Source organism: Littorina saxatilis, linkage group LG1 (assembly GCF_037325665.1).
Source record: "Littorina saxatilis isolate snail1 linkage group LG1, US_GU_Lsax_2.0, whole genome shotgun sequence".
Taxonomy (NCBI): Eukaryota; Metazoa; Mollusca; class Gastropoda; order Littorinimorpha; family Littorinidae; genus Littorina; species Littorina saxatilis.
This window is the reverse complement of record NC_090245.1, coordinates 44,360,651-44,380,082: the sequence shown is the minus strand read 5'-3', so window position 1 is coordinate 44,380,082 and position 19,432 is coordinate 44,360,651. Positions and strand designations below refer to the sequence as shown.

At 39.5% G+C, this 19,432-nt stretch overlaps 1 protein-coding gene across 1 annotated transcript; it reads left to right on the top strand.

Moving 5' to 3' along the window:
- The first annotated feature begins 1,402 nt into the window (after positions 1-1,402).
- On the top strand, positions 1,403-17,444 carry LOC138970833 (uncharacterized). Its single transcript, XM_070343382.1, has 4 exons — positions 1,403-2,301; positions 13,279-13,410; positions 16,251-16,576; positions 16,750-17,444. Exons 1-3 carry the CDS (start codon positions 1,989-1,991, stop codon positions 16,520-16,522), a joined length of 717 nt encoding a protein of 238 aa, XP_070199483.1. The 5' UTR covers positions 1,403-1,988; the 3' UTR covers positions 16,523-16,576; positions 16,750-17,444.
- The last annotated feature ends 1,988 nt before the right edge of the window (positions 17,445-19,432 follow it).

Sequence of the window (19,432 nt, the reverse complement as noted above, 5' to 3'; positions counted from 1 at the left end):
GTGAGTTCCACAGCTTGACTAAATGTAGTAATTTCGCCTTACGCGACTTGTTACATTTAGTCAAGTTTTGACTAAATGTTTTAACGTAGAGGGAGGAATCGAGACGAGGGTGTGGTGTATGTGTGTGTGTGTGTGTGTGTGTGTGTGTGTGTGTGTCTGTCTGTCTGTCTGTCTGTCTCTGTGTGTGTGTAGAGCGATTCAGACTAAACTACTGGACCAATCTTTATGAAATTTTACATGAGAGTTCCTGGGAATGGTATCCCCGGACATTTTTCATTTTTTCGATAAATGTCTTTTATGACGTCATATCCGGCTTTTTGTAGAAGTTGAGGCGGCACTGTCACACCCTCAATTTTCAATCAAATTGATTGAAATTTTGGCCAAGCAATCTTCGACAAAGGCCGAACTTCGGTATCGCATTTCAGCTTGGTGGCTTAAAATTTAATAAATGACTTTGGTCATTAAAAATCAGAAAATTGTAAAAAAAGTTATTTTTTTATAAAACGATCCAAATTTACGTTCATCTTATTTTTTATTATGTTCTGATTCTAAAAACATATAAATACGTTATATTTGGATTAAAAACAAGCTCTGAAAATTAAAAATATAAAAATTATGATTAAAATTAAATTTCCGAAATCGTTTTAAAAACTATTTCATCTTATTCCTTGTCGGTTCCTGATTCCAAAAGCATATAGATATGATATGTTTGGATTAAAAACACGCTCAGAAAGTTAAAACGAAGAGAGGTACAGTAAAGCGTGCTATGAAGCACAGCGCAACCGCTACAGCGCCAAACAGGCTCGTCACTTTCCCTGCCTTTTGCACTAGCGGCGGACTACGTTCAGTTTCATTCTGTGAGTTCCACATCTTGACTAAATGTAGTAATTTCGCCTTACGCGACTTGTTTTGTTTAAGATCCTAGTTTTCCATATTTTCTGTTTCTCTGTACATTTACCTCCATATTAAGAATCCCTCCCTTTTATATTAATATAAGGATTCCTCAGATTCTTGTCGAGGCTCCACTGTAAAGTAAGACGATTATTGATTGCATTGGCAGAACAGCAAGTGACCGATGGTGCTAGCTGCTCATAACCATGACGTCAAAAGTAGAGATTCATGTTCCTCTTCTTTATTTCAATGCGATCACAGACAGTTTTTGACAACTCCTTATCGGAATTCCATAACAGTTGTGCTGGGTGGTTTTAAGCTTATTGGCAGAATATACCTGCGCAGTTTCAGCGGCACAGACGACGCACGGCCTATTATTTATGCCGCGATAAGGATTATGACGAGTGCTTGGCCTGTTTTCCTTTCATGCAACGTGTAGCGGGCTGGGATAAGCTGCAGTGCGTCGTCGGTCCTACTGAAGTTACATATATATATGTGAGCGGAGCCCCTTACTGGGCCAGGTTTCGCGAGTCATCCAATCCTTGCGTTAAGTGCAGTGGTAACAGCTCCGTGGCTGCGCCAGTGAGACCGATAAATCCGTGTGGCCGCACACCTTTATGATAAAACTATGAAACCGTTTGCCAGCTCTATTTTGTGATTCTATTCTAACATAAACTGATTATAAATTCATCGTTGATTAAAATAACCTACAGAAACAATCCAGTTGTGACAATAAAAAAAATAACTTCGACCGCCGCGTTAACATCAGATTAAAAACAAGAATGCTTTTATTGTTTATTATAAGCAAGTCTTGAAGGAAACAGGTTTTGTGGGTTTTTCTCCACCTCTATCCTGTTGTGTTTTGTTTTTGATTGCTAAGGAAAGAGAACAAATTGGAAGTGATGGAACAGCCGCAAGAGTTTTTAGCTCTTTTAACACCGAACTGACAATAATCGACTCTCACAAAGTCACTTAGTCAACAAGAGTCTCAGCTAAAAATGTATTGGACAATATAAGGCAGACATACTTTGCGCTCAGTTTAATACTCAAAACAATTCTTGAGCAGTCCTTGATAAAAGGAATACGAAAAGATTAGAATGTTTTGCACGTGGTTCTTGTTCCTTGCAGTAGCCCTGTGCGCGTCTAACACAGGACTCAGTGCTTTAGTGACGTGCAGATCAAATCAGATGACGTCGTTAAGGGATTCTATGACGTCAGCTTGGAAGATTTCCCAACGGGAAGGCGTCAACGGATCTGTAAGCTGCAGCCTGTGGTGTCTCCGAGAAAAACTGTGCGTGTCGTTTCTGTACAATGACGTCACACATGACTGTCATTTGTTTGCTGTCGTCCATAAGGTGGCGGATATGACGTCATCGTCAGTGGGATATCGCTACTATGACACGTGCAGAGGTATGATTTTGATAACCTAGCCTTCATTAGGACATAAACATGACAAGATGTAACAATGTCAGCGAATATTTACTGATGGCTCAGGGGCGGATCAGTTCATTGTATGGGGGGGGTTTCCAAAAGTATATTGTGAAGATATGGGTGTGAAGGCGCGAAGCGCCGAGCCGACGGCGCGAAGCGCCTAGCTTGCTAGGGGGGGTCCGGGGGCATGCCCCCCCGGAAAATGTTGAAAAAAAGGATGCAAAATGGTGCAATCTGGTGCATTCTGAGGATGATCATTACCAGTTTCAGGCAGCAGATTTTGTCACTGATTAATACCCCCAAAATTGAAACTCAACCCAAAAAAACACAAATTTTTTTTTTTTTTTTGGGGGGGGGGGTCCGGAAACCCCAGAAACCCCCCTCGTCCGCCCCTGTGGATGGATAGATGGATGGAATGATGGTTGCTTGGTTGGTTCTACGGAGAATATCATAGGTCTTACTCAGGTTTTCTCTTGTGCCACGAGCGTTTGCCTCCCTTCGTTGGTTGTTTGTTTGATAGTTTATATGTTTGTTAGACTTTTTCTGCCAGAAAGTGACCACGGTCTGACTGACTAACCATCATACCACTGTGTATGGTCGTTTTGTTGTTGTTTATTTGCTTGCTTGTTTGTTTGTTTATAGTCTAGATAAAATGAAACAAGTCGCGTAAGGCGAAATTACTACATTTAGTCAAGCTGTGGAACTCACAGAATGAAACTGAACGTAGTCCGCCGCTAGTGCAAAAGGCAGTGAAAGTGACGAGTCTGTTTGGCGCGGTAGCTTCTTCTTCTTCTTCTACGTTCCCGGCCATTTCTTTATGGCCATGTTGGGTTTGATGCGTGCATGCCTGGTTTTCTCCTGTAGATGGGTGTCGGCACAGGAGGTCTGCCCGCTGTCCTCAGCCAACATGCTCCGTCTTCATGGCAGCTCAAATTTTTTATCGAGGTTCTCTCCTCTAGATCCGCCGTGTTTCGCCTAGGGGCTTGCGCTGCCTAGTTGATAGGGTCACCTCGTAGAGGATGTGGTCATAGACCACGCACGGTCGGTCTTGGGATAGGGAAACGTTATGCTAGTCCGGAGGGATTACGCCACTGTTTTTGGAATCAGGAACCGACAAGGAATAAGATGAAATAGTTTTTAAAACGATTTCGGAAATTTAATTTTAATCATAATTTTTATATTTTTAATTTTCAGAGCTTGTTTTTAATCCAAATATAACATATGTATATGTTTTTGGAATCAGAAAATGACGACAAATAAGATGAAATTGATTTTGGATCGTTTAATAAAAAAATAATTTTAATTACAAGTTTCCGATTTTTAATGACCAAACTCACTCATTAGTTTTTAAGCCACCAAGCTGAAATGCAATACCAAACCCCGGGCTTCGTCAAAGATTGCTTTGCCAAAATTTCAATCAATTTGATTGAAAAATGAGGGTGTGACAGTGCCGCCTCAACTTTTACAAAAAGCCGGATATGACGTCATCAAAGGTATTTATCGAAAAAAAGAAAAAAACATCTGGGGATATCATACCCAGGAACTCTCATGTCAAATTTCATAAAGATCGGCACAGTAGTTTAGTCTAAATCGCTCTACACACACACACAGACAGACAGACAGACAGACACACACACACACATACACCACGACCCTCGTCTCGATTCCCCCCTCTATGTTAAAACATTTAGTTAAAACTTGACTAAATGTAAACAAGTCGCGTAAGGCGAAAATACAATATTTAGTCAAGTAGCTGTCGAACTCACAGAATGAAACTGAACGCAATGCCATTTTTCAGCAAGACCGTATACTCGTAGCATCGTCAGTCCACCGCTCATGGCAAAGGCAGTGAAATTGACAAGGAACTTAGTCGATAAATATCGACAGGGGGCCGACAAATGGTTTAAATGGGAAATGTGTGTATATGGGTGTGGGTTTGAAACAAACAAACAAACAAACACATGTGAACCCCGGGCCGCAGGCCTTCGATGTAGTGATTGAAAAAAAAGGATGTTCTCAAATGGTTCAATTCTCATTTGGTCTGATTCTCAAATGGTACCGGTATACTCCCCCCCCCCCCCTGGCCGCAGGCCTAGGAGTAAAATTTTATAGACACTGACCTTCTTCCCAGGGGTCATTGACCCAGTTTTAGCTATGAGAGGTGGTTCGCCCAGAGGCTGTAGAGTATACTGGGGCGGTCTCTTTGATGTCTTGAGAGGAAACTTGGCCAGGGTAGTACATGCACCAGAACTGGTGGACACCAAGGACAAACATGAAATCGAAGCAGTTTGCTTTCAGAGGGAACGGTCGTCAGCAACTCAAACTTCTCTGTTTTCTTTTTTTTTTTAAATCTGACTTTCTTTGTGGCCCCCTGACTCCGCCCCCCTCCCTCTGTAAGGACCCCCCTCCACAAGGACCGATTTTTGTCAACATTTTAAAGGTCGCTAGAGAGGGGTTCCACTGTATGACCTAACCGCTACTGGCAGACGGCCTCAATCTTCACGCGCAAAGACGAGATTAATAGGTGCTCGGTTTTGGTATTTTGAATTACATTACATTAAACCTTTGTTGGGTTTCATGGTCATGGCAACAGCCATAATAATATTACATGATGTATAATATCATATTTTCAGCATATGTGAATTACATGTCATCATACTAAACTGTCATACATTTTTATTCCTACATTATTCTGATTGATCACAACCAAACCTACTATCATTGGACACATCCAAATGCAAGCGCCTGTTCTTGACAATTTCCCTCGGATCTAAATATAAAATCAGTGCAATTTCCTGGGTCGGGCTTTGCCACAGACACTCACGGTTTGGCCTGTAGGTAAAATGTACAATGTATTTTCTGATTTGTGCACAAAAGCTTTTTTTCTTTTTTCTTTTTTTTAACATAACAATGTTTAATGTCACTGTATGTTTAAAAGACCATGGTCATATTTGTAAAAAAAATGTTAAATTAGAAAATAAATAACATTTTGGTTCATGATTTTTCCTACACCTGTGCTAAAAATAAGAAATAAAAATGTCGGGTATATAAGTCACTCAAATACAGCTAGGTATGAATGGCTCGGTTTGAGTTTGTTGCAGTTGACCCTGCACAATGCGACATATCATGTTTTTGTTGAACAATTTTGACGTCACCCCTCCCATAGGGTGACGTATTTCACAACTTCCTGTGTTACACAAACTCTGTGATGACCAATTTTGACGTCACCCCTCCCATAGGGTGACGGATTTCACAACTTTCTACAGATGAACAATTTTGACGTCACCCCTCCCATAGGGTGACGGATGTCACAACTTCCTGTGTACACAAACTGATGACGTAATTCACAACAAAATGGCGCTGCCCATGGTCAACCTCGAAACTATCCGTATAGAATGGGGGCGTCCTCGCCCCCATAAAAAGAAGAGCGGGGTAGTAGTTGCGCTAAGAAGGATAGCACGCTTTTCTGTACCTCTCTTTGTTTTAACTTTCTGAGCGTGTTTTTAATCCAAACATATCATATCTATATGTTTTTGGAATCAAGAACCGACAAGGAATAAGATGAAAGTGTTTTTAAATTGATTTCGACAATTTAATTTTGATAATAATTTTTATATATTTAATTTTCAGAGCTTGTTTTTAATCCGAATATAACATATTTATATGTTTTTGGAATCAGCAAATGATGGAGAATAAGATAAACGTAAATTTGGATCGTTTTATAAATTTTTATTTTTTTTTACAATTTTCAGATTTTTAATGACCAAAGTCATTAATTAATGTTTAAGCCACCAAGCTGAAATGCAATACCGAAGTCCGGGCTTCGTCGAAGATTACTTGACCAAAATTTGAACCAATTTGGTTGAAAAATGAGGGCGTGACAGTGCCGCCTCAACTTTCACGAAAAGCCGGATATGACGTCATCAAAGACAATTTATCAAAAAAATGAAAAAAACGTTCGGGGATTTCATACCCAGGAACTCTCATGTCAAATTTCATAAAGATCGGTCCAGTAGTTTAGTCTGAATCGCTCTACACACACACACAGACACACGCACACACGCACATACACCACGACCCTCGTTTCGATTCCCCCTCGATGTTAAAGGCACAGTAAGCCTCCCGTAAACCATCACAGAGCTCCCCGAGCGTCTAAATACAGTACAAGCATACTTCCATTTGAACGCTCACCGAACGGGAACATCCTGGCTGCTTTCTGTCGAGCGTGAGACATTTTCCAAGAATTTATTTTCGTGGACTTGGCCCTGAAGAACAATGGCGCCTCGTTTTTGCGCTAGACCTAACTTTTAAAATCTAAATAATAAATTGACAGCTTGTTACACAAACATTCTTTAATCATAACAGAATTCGTTTTTCATCAAGACAAGATCAGAACAATTCGAAGTTGTGAAAGTTTTAAAAAAAAAGCCCGGAAGCAGGGTCACGCAAGGGTCGTGGCAGACGACGGTTTTATCAGTGCAAATCGCCGTTCCTCTCAATAGTCAAAAGCCATCGCTAGAGTTCTTGTGAACCACAGCCGTTGTTTCGTGCATAAAAAACGTGCTATTGTAGATAAGCTCACGTCGAGTCGCATTCAAATGACTAACTATGACGACTGCATTGTGAAAAGGGAAAACTGGATCACACGGGTTCACGATGGCTCAGGGGTAAGATAAACCACGCAAAAATAAATTCTTTGAAAATTGTTCGTTCTTTACGGAGGGCACCTAGGATGTTCTCAATTGGTGAGTGTTTAAATGAAAGGGTGTTTGTACTGTGTGTAAAAGCCTGACCGTATCTGTGATGGTTTACGGGAGGCTTACTCTGCCTTTAAAATATTTAGTCAAAACTTGACTAAATATAAAACAAGTCGCGTAAGGCGAAAATACAATATTTAGTCAAGTAGCTGTCGAACTCACAGAATGAAACTGAACGCAATGCCATTTTTCAGCAAGACCGTATACTCGTAGCATCGTCAGTCCACCGCTCATGGCAAAGGCAGTGAAATTGACAAGAAGAGCGGGGTAGTAGTTGCGCTAAGAAGGATAGCACGCTTTTCTGTACCTCTCTTTGTTTTAACTTTCTGAGCGTGTTTTTAATCCAAACATATCATATCTATATGTTTTTGGAATCAGGAACCGACAAGGAATAAGATGAAAGTGTTTTTAAATTGATTTGGAAAATTTAATTTTGATAATAATTTTTATATATTTAATTTTCAGAGCTTGTTTTTAATCCGAATATAACATATTTATATGTTTTTGGAATCAGCAAATGATGGAGAATAAGATAAACGTAAATTTGGATCGTTTTATAAATTTTTATTTTTTTTTACAATTTTCAGATTTTTAATGACCAAAATCATTAATTAATTTTTAAGCCACCAAGCTGAAATGCAATACCGAAGTCCGGGCTTTGTCGAAGATTACTTGACCAAAATTTCAACCAATTTGGTTGAAAAATGAGGGCGTGACAGTGCCGCCTCAACTTTCACGAAAAGCCGGATATGACGTCATCAAAGACATTTATCAAAAAAATGAAAAAAACGTTCGGGGATTTCATACCCAGGAACTCTCATGTCAAATTTCATAAAGATCGGTCCAGTAGTTTAGTCTGAATCGCTCTACACACACACACACACAGACACACAGACACACGCACATACACCACGACCCTCGTTTCGATTCCCCCTCGATGTTAAAATATTTAGTCAAAACTTGACTAAATATAAAGACTGCTGGTGAACACACAATGTAAAAATCAAAAGAGATTTTTATTCACCATGACGAAGACAACACAAATGTTAAATGTTCGACGTTAAAGGCTTCTTCTTGAAGATCTCTTCTTTTTACATTTAGTCAAGTTTTGACTAAATGTTTTAACATAGAGGGGGGAATCGAGACGAGGGTCGTGGTGTATGTGTGTGTGTGCGTGTGTGCGTGTGTGCGTGTGTCTGTGTGTGTGTGTGTGTGTGTCTGTGTGTCTGTGTGTGTGTGTGTAGAGCGATTCAGACTAAACTACTGTGCCGATCTTTATGAAATTTGACATGAGAGTTCTTGGGTATGATATACCCGGATGTTTATTTTTTTTTTTCGATAAATACCTTTGATGACGTCATATCCGGCTTTTTGTAAAAGTTGAGGCGGCACTGTCACACCCTCATTTTTCAATTAAATTGATTGAAGTTTTGGCAAAGCAATCTTCGACGAAGGCCGGGGTTTGGTATTGCATTTCAGCTTGGTGGCTTAAAAACTAATGAGTGAGTTTGGTCATTAAAAATCGGAAACTTGTAATTAAAATTAATTTTTTATTAAACGATCCAAAAACAATTTCATCTTATTCTTCGTCATTTTCTGATTCCAAAAACATATACATATGTTATATTTGGATTAAAAACAATCTCTGAAAATTAAAAATATAAAAATTATGATCAAAATTAAATTTCCGAAATCGATTTAAAAACTATTTCATCTTATTCCTTGTGGGTTCCTGATTCCAAAAACATATAGATATGATATGTTTGGATTAAAAACACGCTCAGAAAGTTAAAACGAAGAGAGGTACAGTAAAGCGTGCTATGAAGCACAGCGCAACCGCTGTCGCGCCAAACAGGCTCGTCACTTTCACTGCCTTTTGCACTAGCGGCGGACTACGTTCAGTTTCATTCTGTGAGTTCCACAACTTGACTAAATGTAGTAATTTGGCTTTAAGCGACTTGTTTTTTTTAAAACATTTTTTCAAGTTTTGACTAAATGTTTTAACATTGACGGGGAATTAAAACAAGTCGCGTAAGGCGAAAATACAATATTTAGTCAAGTAGCTGTCGAACTCACAGAATGAAACTGAACGCAATGCCATTTTACTCGTAGCATCGTCAGGCCACCGCTCATGGCAAAGGCAGTGAAATTGACAAGAAGAGCGGGGTAGTGGTTGCGCTAAGAAGGATAGCACGCTTTTCTGTACCTCTCTTTGTTTTAACTTTCTGAGCGTGTTTTTAATCCAAACATATCATATCTATATGTTTTTGGAATCAGGAACCGACAAGGAATAAGATGAAAGTGTTTTTAAATTGATTTGGACAATTTAATTTTGATAATAATTTTTATATATTTAATTTTCAGAGCTTGTTTTTAATCCAAATATAACATATTTATATGTTTTTGGAATCAGCAAATGATGGAGAATAAGATAAACGTAAATTTGGATCGTTTTATAAATTTTTATTTTTTTTTACAATTTTCCGATTTTTAATGACCAAAGTCATTAATTAATTATTATACAACTCCTGTAATGCAACCGAGGGGTGGATTAAATCTAGTTGATTATTTTTAGACAAGTGAGAAATTAGAACGAACTACTTTGATTACACCAAAATCACACGTGGATTATTCGAAGTAAGAATAAAGAGGGCTAAAAAATAATCAATACTAGAATTTATTTTTAGAACATGACATCATTTGAAACCCAGACGATTGGACCCTGTTGCGGAAGAATACAACGTTGACTCAAAACTGTAACAACAATGGCTGACGTGTATAAAGTACACGCATACCTCGCCAGGTTTGTTTTTGTGACTAGTCGACAGACGATGCCATTTGCTTTGTGTGTGTTTTTGTTGTTGCTTACTGTACATGACATACATTACGTGTAAAATCCAGTTCTTTAACAGGCAACAAACCTTGCAAATTTCCAGAAGCTGCAATCTGAAGCGACCTATCTCTGATTCTAGCAGACGATCTCTCCAATGTTTAACACAAAATCAGCAAACTCTCCTGTCACATAGAACGTCCATTATATAGTGCAATGTTGAAATGAAGTTACCGGTCTGAAACATTTAGTCGTTTCTTCTGAGACAATCCTTGTTCTCTTATCATCTACAGATTTACCGCTGTCTTCACCACGCGAATTCACAACAGAAGTCAGACTTTCGAACATACAATCTACGTAGGCAAGCATGATACGTCATGACGTCATATGATTCCTAGCATATTGACGTAATGCTAAACATCCGGTTATCCCGAGTTTTCTCCGTAATACATGTCCATGGGTTTTTCAATGTTCGGTTATTTCCGTGGCTTCATGCGGAAATTGAACCGTCGTCTGCAATCAGTCAACGACCATGGACCATTCTGGTCATTGTTGCTGACAAAAACATGATTTTAACACAGAATGTAATGTCAGAATAGCTATATAAACGCTATTGTGTTTTAATCGTAGCAATAGGGTCCGATATTTAGACGAGACAAGTATAATGCCGACGAGTCGGAGACTAAGAATAAAGTAAAACAATAGGGACTATTTGAATGACGCGCATTTGACACTCAGTCTGAGTGATTAGGCTGAAATGAAATTGCCTACAAAATGTCGTCTGCATGACTGCATGTTCGACCCGTGTTGTTCTTTGTATAAATAGCTTAAACAATGACAACTCGTTGATTACTGGAAAATAAACCACTCGTGGGTATTTGCAGCCGCTTGGTAATTCACTCGTGTGCTCCGCACACTCGTGAATTACCAAGCGGCTGCAAATACCCACTCGTGGTTTATTTTCCAGTAATCAACTCGTGGTCATTGTTTAAGCTCTATTTAAGCCACCAAGCTGAAATGCAATACCGAACCCCGGGCTTCGTCGAAGATTACTTGACCAAAATTTGAACCAATTTGGTTGAAAAATGAGGGCGTGACAGTGCCGCCTCAACTTTCACGAAAAGCCGGATATGACGTCATCAAAGACATTTATCAAAAAAATGAAAAAAACGTTCGGGGATTTCATACCCAGGAACTCTCATGTCAAATTTCATAAAGATCGGTCCAGTAGTTTAGTCTGAATCGCTCTACACACACACACACAGACACACACACACACACACGCACACACACACACACACACACACACACACGCACATACACCACGACCCTCGTTTCGATTCCCCCTCGATGTTAAAATATTTAGTCAAAACTTGACTAAATATAACGAGGGGGGTGGTGTATGTATGTCTGCAATTCAGAGAAAAACACTGAACCAATATGCATGAAAATTTACATGAAAGTTCCTGATAATAATATCCCCAGACTCAGTCTTAATTTTTGAGGTACATGTCTTTGATGACGTCGTATCCGGCTTTTGTGAAAGTTGAGGCGGCACTATAACACCCTCATTTTTTGTCAAGCAATCTTCGACTAAGCCCGGACTTTGGTATTGAATTTCAGCTTGGAAGCTTACACATTAATTAATGAATTGGTCAAAAAAACTCTGAAAATTCTTATCAAAATTACGTTTTCAGTAATCGATTCAAACATGATTTCATCTTATTCTTTATCATTTTCCTGATTCAAAAAACTTTTAGATATGCTCTGTTTGGATTAAAAACAAGCCCAGAAAGTGAAAAAGAATAAAGAAAAGCGCGCTTTCCTCTGAAGCGCTCTACGCTACTGTGCTATACTGGCTTGTCAATTTCTCTGCGTTTTTCACGTGGAAGTGTGAGCGATTTCCTTGCTGCAGGGTATTAAACATAGCTATATTGTCTTGGTGAAAAAAATACTGTGTGTTCAATTTCATTCTGTGGGTTTGGATGATTGACTAAATGTAGTATTTTGGCTTCACGTGACTTGTTTACTTAAAAGTCTTCTTACAAAGTCATGGAGTGCGTGTATCTGTGTTTCGATACACAGACGTTCGATGTGAATGCGTGATATATTGTGTAAAAAATTCCATCTCACACGGCAGAAATTAATATGTAAATCGCCGTGAGCTCTTGTGAGAAACGGCGATTAATAAATGTCCATTATTATTATTATTATTAAAGTGACCTAATATAAGATGTTTGATGGGTTGTTGACAGACCAGCTTTTTTGTCGGTCCGAGGGGGAGCATATCGTCTTTTGTTTCATATTTATTGACCAAGGCCATAGTATAACCTGCTTCCTGCAACTATGGTAACCGGGGATTTATTGCATGGGGAACATGAGATTTATTTCCCAAGTGCTTGTGAATGAAAACTCGTGAAAATGATGACAATGATATTTGTCATCATTTTCACGAGTTCCACAAACGAACTGGCAAACTGGCAAAAGTAAACAAAGACCAAAACTACTTCATGAAAGGTTATAAATTCATCACAATCAAATGAAACCTACCGTTATGTTTTGTCTTCTTACAAAGTCATGGAGTGCGTGTATCTGTGTTTCGATACACAGACGTTCGGAGAAACACGAACGTCAAGTTCCCTGACACACTCATTTTGACCCGTGCACAAGACGTTGTATCGATAAACGAAGCGCAAATAAGAAATAATAATAAAAGCAAAGAAAATAGCAACAAGACATACAAACATCTAACAAGGCCGAGCAAGCAGAATGACAGGTCTAATGAAAAACAAAGAGGCACTGAGTCAGAAACAAGATCGCGATTCTTTCCATCGCTGTACGACACAAATCTTCTGTGACCTTTGACCCAACGTAGCTTCCACATTCGATCACTAATATTTACAACTGAAAGCCGAGGGGGTGGAATACCGAGATGAACCTACAGAATTGTGCATCCTCAAACCTGACATATTCATCCCAACATTTATGAACTCAAAAACACAGAAAGTTGCTTTCACACGCCAGCTTTGATTGCCAGTAATTATCAAAACGGAACTCGTGTGGTTATCAAAACGATACTCGTGTTTCAAAGCAAGGCTCCCTGTGTTGATTGTGCACTTATTTTCTCACTACCAAAATGATGACAAAAACGATGTTTCGAGGTTTGTTGTCAGACCAGCTTTTTTGTCGGTCCGAGGGGGGCATATCGACTTTTGTTTCATATTTATTGACCGCGGCCTTTGGCCTTGGTCAATAAATATGAAACAAAAGACGATATGCTCCCCCCTCGGACCGACAAAAAAGCTGGTCTGTCAACAACCCATCAAACATCTTATAATGTCATGATAAGTGAGAGTTATGTATGTGCAGCGGCAGGTTATTACGGTGCGTCCTGCACGGCTGACGGGGAATGCAGACTGACCAAGACACGGTGTTTCCACGACAGGTGTCGGTGTCAGCCGGGCTACAGCTTTGACGCTCATCAAGCCAAGTGTGTCACCAGTAAGTCATCTGGACAATATTTCGAGGTTTTAGTGAATGTTTCTTTTTTGTGTGTACGTATAATTTCCATAAACTTAATTATCGTTCTTATTTTGTTGTTGTTGTTGTTGTTGTTGTTGTTGTTGTTGTTGTTTTGTGTGTGTTCAAATTCAAGTCAAAACTAAATGACACCACAGCTAAAAGTGAAGAGAGACTGAAACGACATGTTGAGAAACTTCACAGAGAGGAACCCAGATGCTTTTCTGTCGGTCCCAGTGCAATATATATATATATATACTAGAGGAATACCCGGCTTCGCCGGGGTGAATCGCGAGACAGAGACAGACAGCGTGGCGGTTCATCACAATCACCTTTGCAGGCGAAGTCCTGTCAAACGGGATTGAGAATTTTAGAGCTTATTTCTTAGCCCTATATTATCTGTCGTGGCTTCTCAAATGCCAGAACATACAGACAGACAAAAGCCGCTAGACCCCATCACAAACAGAACTCTACAATCCACAGGTTTTTGCCCACACACACACACACACACAAACACACACACACAGAGAAGCCGTATATATATATATATATATGTATATCTATATCTATAAATATATAGAGATAGGTGAGAGTGTATTTTTCGCGTGGCTATAAATTGATTCGACCTTTTCACTTTGACAGTAAGAACAACTTACGGGTGCAAGGGAAGCGTTCTGGACAGCGCAGTGACATTCTAAAAATAGTAACTCAGAAACGGGAATTTGGGGTGAACGGCGCGAGACAGAGACAGACAGCGTGGCGGTTCACCACAATCACCTTTGAAGGCGAAGTCCTGTCAAACGGGATTGAGAATTTCTTAGCCCTATATTATCTGCTGTGGCTTCTCACATGCCAGAACATACAGACAGACAAAAGCCGCTAGACCACATCACAAACAGAACTCTACAATACACAGGTTTTTGCCCACACACACACACACACAAACACACACACACACACAGAGAAGCCGTATATATATATGCATATCTGTATCTATAAATATATAGAGATAGGTGAGAATGTATTTTTCGCGTGGCTATAAATTGATTCGACCTTTTCACTTTGACAGTAAGAACAACTTACGGGTGCAAGGGAAGCGTTGTGGACAGCGCAGTGGACAGCGCAGTGACATTCTAAAAATAGTAATAGTAACTTACAAACGGGAAAGCCACACGAAGGAAGGGAGATAAACGCCAAACACTGGAGAAGATAAGGAAGAGTTACTTATAATGGTGAAATGAACACAAAAACCAAAATCAGTTCAGCGCTGCGCGCTGAGAGCACGTGTTGAAATATCTCATCGATGATATTGTGTCCGGGGTGTAGCTGAATACGGTGTCCAAATTTGAAAAAGATCCACCGAGAACTTTGGCGTTGTGATGTGGTGTAGCGGCTATGGTGTGTCGGTATGGGGGCCCGGGTAGCTGAGGTGGAACCAAAATAGCTGAGGTGGAACCAAAATCGGTTCAGCGCTGCGCGCTGAGAGCACGTGTTGAAATATCTCATCGATGAGGTTGTGTCCGGGGTCTCTCTGAATAAGCCCACCAAATTTGAAGCAGATCCATCGAGAACTTTGGCCGTGCATGGCGAATACACAAATACACAGATACACAGACACACACACAGACACACACACAGACACAAGTCGTATATATATATAGATATATGTGTGTGTGTGTGTTAGTTTGTTAGTGTGTGTGTGTTAGTGTTAGTGTGTGTGTGTGTGTTAGTGTGTGTGTGTGTGTGTGTGTGTGTGTGTGTGTGTGTGTGTGTGTGTGTGTGTGTGTGCGTGCGTGTGTAAGTGCGCAGTGCGTGCGTGCGCGCGCGTGTGTGCGTGTGTATGTGTGGGTGCGTGCGTGCGTGCGTGCGCGCGTGTGTGTGTGTGTGTGTGTAAACTCGGTATTTTTATGCGCTGTGGGAGATAGAGTTATTTTCCTTGAAGGTGAGGCAAGCTGAGCGATATATATAGCTCAATGGACTGATTACCAGTGGAGACACACGGTTGCCGTCACAGTGAATAAAAAAACAGCTCCGATGTGCACGCCTAATATGGACCACACCTGTTCTGACAAACTAACAGGGCTAGAGCCCTCAAAACAATTTCACTCGCTGTATTTACCCTCTCTGGATAACTTGTACATGTCAGAAACACAAACCTCAAAACCGTTAGGCCTTTTCTCTCTTTTACACTTTTGGCAGCGTTCACTTTGAAGTCAGTTGACGCTTAAAACGGACTAGTTTCTGTCCACAGCCAAAGCTGTTACTAATCACATAAAAATGGCTATTATGAAAGTTAAGACTGTATTATTTTGTTACATTTTAATTTTTAGCAGTGTTGACCCCGAGTTTCTACTGCAATCAAACAATTATAGCAACATCTCAAAGGGTGTGTGTATGTTTGTATGTGATCAGCCCTAATGTTGACCACCTTCAACAAATAGAATAATATATAAGCTTAAGGCTGGTTGCATTCATTCATTAAGAAGCTTGCTGAAAATAACCTTTAACTAGCCCTTGAGCTTTCAAAAAACATAACAAATAGTCTTTCTTTCGTGGAAGTTGATAATTTCATTAATTTTTTCTCTGTTTTTGATGTTTCTTTAGTTTCTTGTTGTGCTTCAAATGATGTTCTCGTCAAACTTGCTGAACTTGATAACCTATAACGAGTGTGTGCGTGTGTGTGAATGTTTGCTTAGAATTAACATGGCGTGCCCATTTTTCAATGTTCATTTGTGTGTTTGTTCGTATGGTTGTTTCTCCTGTTATGGGTCAGCCTGTCTCAGTTTTTGTCAGTGCTTAAACCCTAATACACTTGTCTACAGGTTGCTCATCATATGGCAGTGAATTCGAGGCGATTCCTGAATACTTCATTGACAGTAACAACGAAGAGTCCATTTCGGGTATCGACACCGCGTCATGCCTGCTGCGCTGCCGTCAAGCGACGTCATACGTCTGTCGCACGGCAGACGTGCGGATAAGCCCCAGTCCTGCTTGCAGCACCGCCTCCGTCACCAAGAACGACGTGCCGGCTTCTGATTGGAAGCGCCTCACCACGTGGGCTACCGCCCATTACCAGCGCCATTGTCGTGTGTGACTTTCTCTATCCCGAATAACTGCATATTTTAAAGCCTTTTTTTTTCTTTTTTTTGTGTACGGGGTTTTTTTTTGGTTTTTTTTTTTCTTTTTTTTTTTCCTCCGAAAGCGGCGTATGGCTGCCTAAATGGCGGGGTAAAAACGGTCATACACGTAAAATTCCACTCGTGCAAAAACACGAGTGTACGTGGGAGTCTAAGCCCATGAACGAAGAAGAAGAAGAAGAAGTGTACGGTTTTTGTTGTCTCCATCACAACCAAAAATGGTACAACAACCTGTCACCCCAGACTAAAAGTCTATGTCCTGGTTAATTACAAAACCACACACTGCAATCATACTTTATAATCTCAAAATTAGAAATTAATGAGTTTCGACACCAATACATGCACAGCCTGGCGGTGACCTTACGATTGATTTCCATCTGCTGATATGACGAAGTCACCGAGACAGATTTCTTTTTTTTTGTTTTTTTTTGCCTCAGTTGCATGCAGTCCGCTTCAAGCTGAAAAATAAATGAAAAAAATGAAACGTACGGTTTGTTTTTTTTGGTTTTTTTTCTTTTTCTTTCTTTTTCCTTCTTTCTTTCTTTCTCTCTACAGCTGAGCGTCCTTCTTCATTGGCGTTTTATAAATTTATCAATTGTTCTTCTTTCTTTCTTTATTTGGTGTTTAACGTCGTTTTCAACCATTCAAGGTTATATCGCGACGGGGGAAAGGGGGGAGATGGGATAGGGGAAAGGGAGGAGATGGGATAGAGCCACTTGTTAATTGTTTCTTGTTCACAAAAGCACTAATCAAAAAATTGCTCCAGGGGCTTGCAACGTAGTACAATATATGACCTTACTGGGAGAATGCAAGTTTCCAGTACAAAGGACTCAACATTTCTTACATACTGCTTGACTAAAATCTTTACAAACATTGACTATATTCTATACAAGAAACATTTAACAAGGGTAAAAGGAGAAACAGAACCGTTAGTCGCCTCTTACGACATGCTGGGTAGCATCGGGTAAATTCTTTCTCGTCCCAACCAATATGGGACTCTCCCTAACCCGCGGGGGGTATTATCAATTGTGTGTGGTTTTCTACAATGGACAAAATCTTGCATCTTTAATGTTGGTTATTGTCTTACATATGTCTGTGTTTGGGTTGACTTAAGTGTTGTTTGTGGCGGTGTCATAATGGAGTTAACATAGTAACAATCACAATAAGTAAGAGGAAAAGCAAATTGTAAGCGTGCTAAATTTTTCTTAGTAACAGTTCTCTTTTCATACAAGTGGTGTTTAGTGTAACAATGTAAGTTCCGCCTTTACCCCGGTGCCGTTCTCCTTTTAGCGAAACGAAAGAAAGAGGAGGCGGTGAGGGAAGCCAGAAAAGAAGTACATATGATACACTATTCTACGTTTCGTATTTGTTTCTCTTTGTCAAACATTATTATAATATCAGTGGGAGTTCCGTATCTATATTTGCTTATGCACATCTTTCCTATCAAAATGAAGTGATTTATATATTTGCATTTTATTGAGTCGGCACCATTTATTTTACCACACAAAATATGTTCTACTCCAAAGACTATTCTTATTTTATATTTCTCATAAATAATTTGTTCAACGTATCTCCATAGCACTTTTATTTTCTTACAATTAACAAAAAAATGTTCAACGTAATCTATTTCGGTTGGACAGAAGGGGCATCTCTCATTATCTCGTATTCCAATTTTATACAGAAGAACATTTGTTGGATAAATCGTGTGTAACATTTTCCAGTGCAGCTCTCTTAATCTGGATTCTTGGGTTACATTTTTGGCCAGGTTCCAATGTGACTGGTCGACATTAATGCCAAACATATCACGCCAGAAGTTGATAGATCTCGGTGTAGTGTACTTTTCTTCAACAATATATTTAGGGAATTGCCTGGCACTTTTAATACTCGTTTTATTGAAAAGAAGATTGTTTTGTCTATTCAATACAGGTTGGTTAGGATCATAATTGCTTTTCTTAATATATTCAGATACTGCTGATCGAACTACAATATATTCCAAGTAGAGGCCAGGTGAAGCGTAAACACTTGCTTGGATAGCGGGATAGGACTTGATACCGTGATTACCTAACATGTCTCCTACATACGTAATGCCTGACCGGGCCCAGTTCTCATAATACAGAACGTTATTTTGATAACTTATACTTGGATTGTTCCATAAGCAGTTGTCTTGCACGCAATCGTTCTGAGAAATTGTATTATGTTCTAACCATGTTCGAGCAACAGCTGTCCAAAATATCGATTTTATTCTTCCAATTCCCTTAAACTTAGACGGTCGAATAGCTGTAGTAAAGCAGGCAAAGCCACAACCGAACCCTTCAAAATATTTGTTTGGGATCCATGTCCATTTGCATGAAAGGTTGCCAGATGAGAGTTTGCTTAACCATTGACATAAGAAGGAGTTTTGCATCGTTTTGACGTCTATCATATCAATACCACCCTTTTCGGTACTGCTATTTAAAACAACTCTTTTTACTTTTTCAAATGCTTTTTTATTACAGTCTTTTTTCCTCCACAAAAAAACGATATAATATTGTGTTTATTTCCTGCAGCACTTTGTCAGGGATACAAATAGATTGCATTAAATAAACTAACTGCGAGAGCAGAAAAGTTTTGATAATGCAAATTTTTCCAGGAATGCCCAGGTTCCTTTTTTCCCAAGTAAAGATGTTTTGCTTAATTTTATCAATTTTACTTGACCAGTTTAGTTCAATTTCGGATGCGCTTTTCTCGCTGTTAAAGTTTACTCCTAATATTTTAATCTGCCGAACACATTTTACCTCAAAATTAAAATTGATATTTTTACTTGATCCAATTCCCATTGCTTCAGACTTTAGCTTATTCAAGCACAAGCCTGACACCTCCGAAAATAC

Coding starts and splice junctions, on each gene's coding strand:
- LOC138970833 (XM_070343382.1), top strand. CDS start 1,989: ATGTTTTGCACGTGGTTCTTGTTCCTTGCAGTAGCCCTGTGCGCGTCT. Junction 2,302..13,278: donor CTACTATGACACGTGCAGAG/GTATGATTTTGA, acceptor ATGTATGTGCAG/CGGCAGGTTATTACGGTGCG. Junction 13,411..16,250: donor TCAAGCCAAGTGTGTCACCA/GTAAGTCATCTG, acceptor ACTTGTCTACAG/GTTGCTCATCATATGGCAGT.